At 60.2% G+C, this 1,184-nt stretch overlaps 1 protein-coding gene across 2 annotated transcripts in view; it reads right to left on the bottom strand.

The window, feature by feature from the left end:
- The window catches only part of CNN1 (calponin 1), a 6,313-nt gene extending 5,244 nt beyond the window's left edge, over positions 1 to 1,069 (bottom strand). Inside the window, exon 1 of one of the 2 annotated variants that reach the window (XM_034657822.1) lies at positions 906 to 1,069. In XM_034657822.1, coding sequence (XP_034513713.1) covers positions 906 to 968 — 63 coding nt within the window. In that variant the 5' untranslated portion in view covers positions 969 to 1,069. The remainder of the gene's footprint in view (positions 1 to 905) is intronic. The other variant, XM_002930829.4, reaches the window with a different exon arrangement.
- Positions 1,070 to 1,184: the final 115 nt, after the last annotated feature.

The raw sequence follows: 1,184 nt of genomic DNA, 5'->3' as shown, positions 1-1,184 counted from the left end.
CCCGCCCGGCCCGAGCACCCGCCCCCCACCAGCCCCCTCCTCCAGCGCGAGGATCCCCCGACCCAAGATCCAATCCCAGCTCCCCACTTACTCCCTGTACGTTAGGAAAAGCCACCCCGGGCCTCAATGTTCCCCTCTGTCAAATGGGGCGCTGGGACTCCACTCCTGGCAACGCTCACAGGAGCATTCCAGTGAGTTGGAAGTTCACTGCCCTGGGAAGCTGAACGCCATTGGGGGGGTGTTTCTGGGGGTGAGGACAGGATCCTAGCTCTGCAACTCCTTTATGTAGAACCCAAGCTACTCGCTTCTCCTCTCTGAACCTCAGTTTACCCATCCATAGCATGAAGGCGGTATCTGGATGTTTTCCCTGCTCAAAATTAGGAGACCCCTGCCATGTCCCTAATGTTCACTCTCTGACCTCCTCAGCTGTCTCCCTCTCCCTTCAGGATCTCCCACACTATCTGGGCCTTACTTCCCCAGAATCCCAGCTCTCAAGCACTCCCCAGTTTCTTTTTGAGATGGGGGGGTGAGGAAAATCAAGTCCTTTCCCAGACCCCCAGCAACACAAAAGACACAGGGGACAGGTTAATAGGAGACTCTGATCAAGTGCGGGTCTTTACAAGGGACCGACCGCCTCAGTTTACCTGTGGTTGTCTGCATGCCCTCCATTTTACCTGCCCCCCAACAGCAGCTGAGGGCTCTGGGGTGCTCCGGATGGGGAGTAAGGCGGTCCCTACCCCATATCTGTCCTTTTTCCCTCTCTGGTTCCAAGTCACATGGGATAGGCAAGAGGGGGTCCAGGGAACCCCAAGAGCGGGGCCTCTGGCCTGCCAGGGTGTGTGGGCCAGGCAGGGGCCCAACCTCGTTCTTGACCTCAGCTGACAACCCATAGGTGGGGGCCTTACCTTGTTCTTGACCTCAGGGGACAAGCCGTAGGCAGGGCCCCGGTTGAAGTGAGCAGAGGACATGCTGGCTGGTGGTGGGCAGCGGTGGCAGTAGGGCACAGGACCCTCTGAGGACTGAGGCAGCTGCTAAGGCTCCGTCTGCAACCTCTTCCCTCCTCACACGTTTTTGAAGCTCCGGAGGCGGCCCGGGCCTCTTCCAAGGCCGTCCCATTGGCCGCAGGGGCCTGCCAAGGGGCGGGGCACCCCCCACCTCGGCCATCCTCCCCCCTCCCCCCCCCC

The sequence above is a fragment of the Ailuropoda melanoleuca genome, chromosome 4 (assembly GCF_002007445.2).
Source record: "Ailuropoda melanoleuca isolate Jingjing chromosome 4, ASM200744v2, whole genome shotgun sequence".
Taxonomy (NCBI): Eukaryota; Metazoa; Chordata; class Mammalia; order Carnivora; family Ursidae; genus Ailuropoda; species Ailuropoda melanoleuca.
Note: the sequence above shows the minus strand (reverse complement) of the source record. Positions and strands in the feature narration are given on the sequence as shown.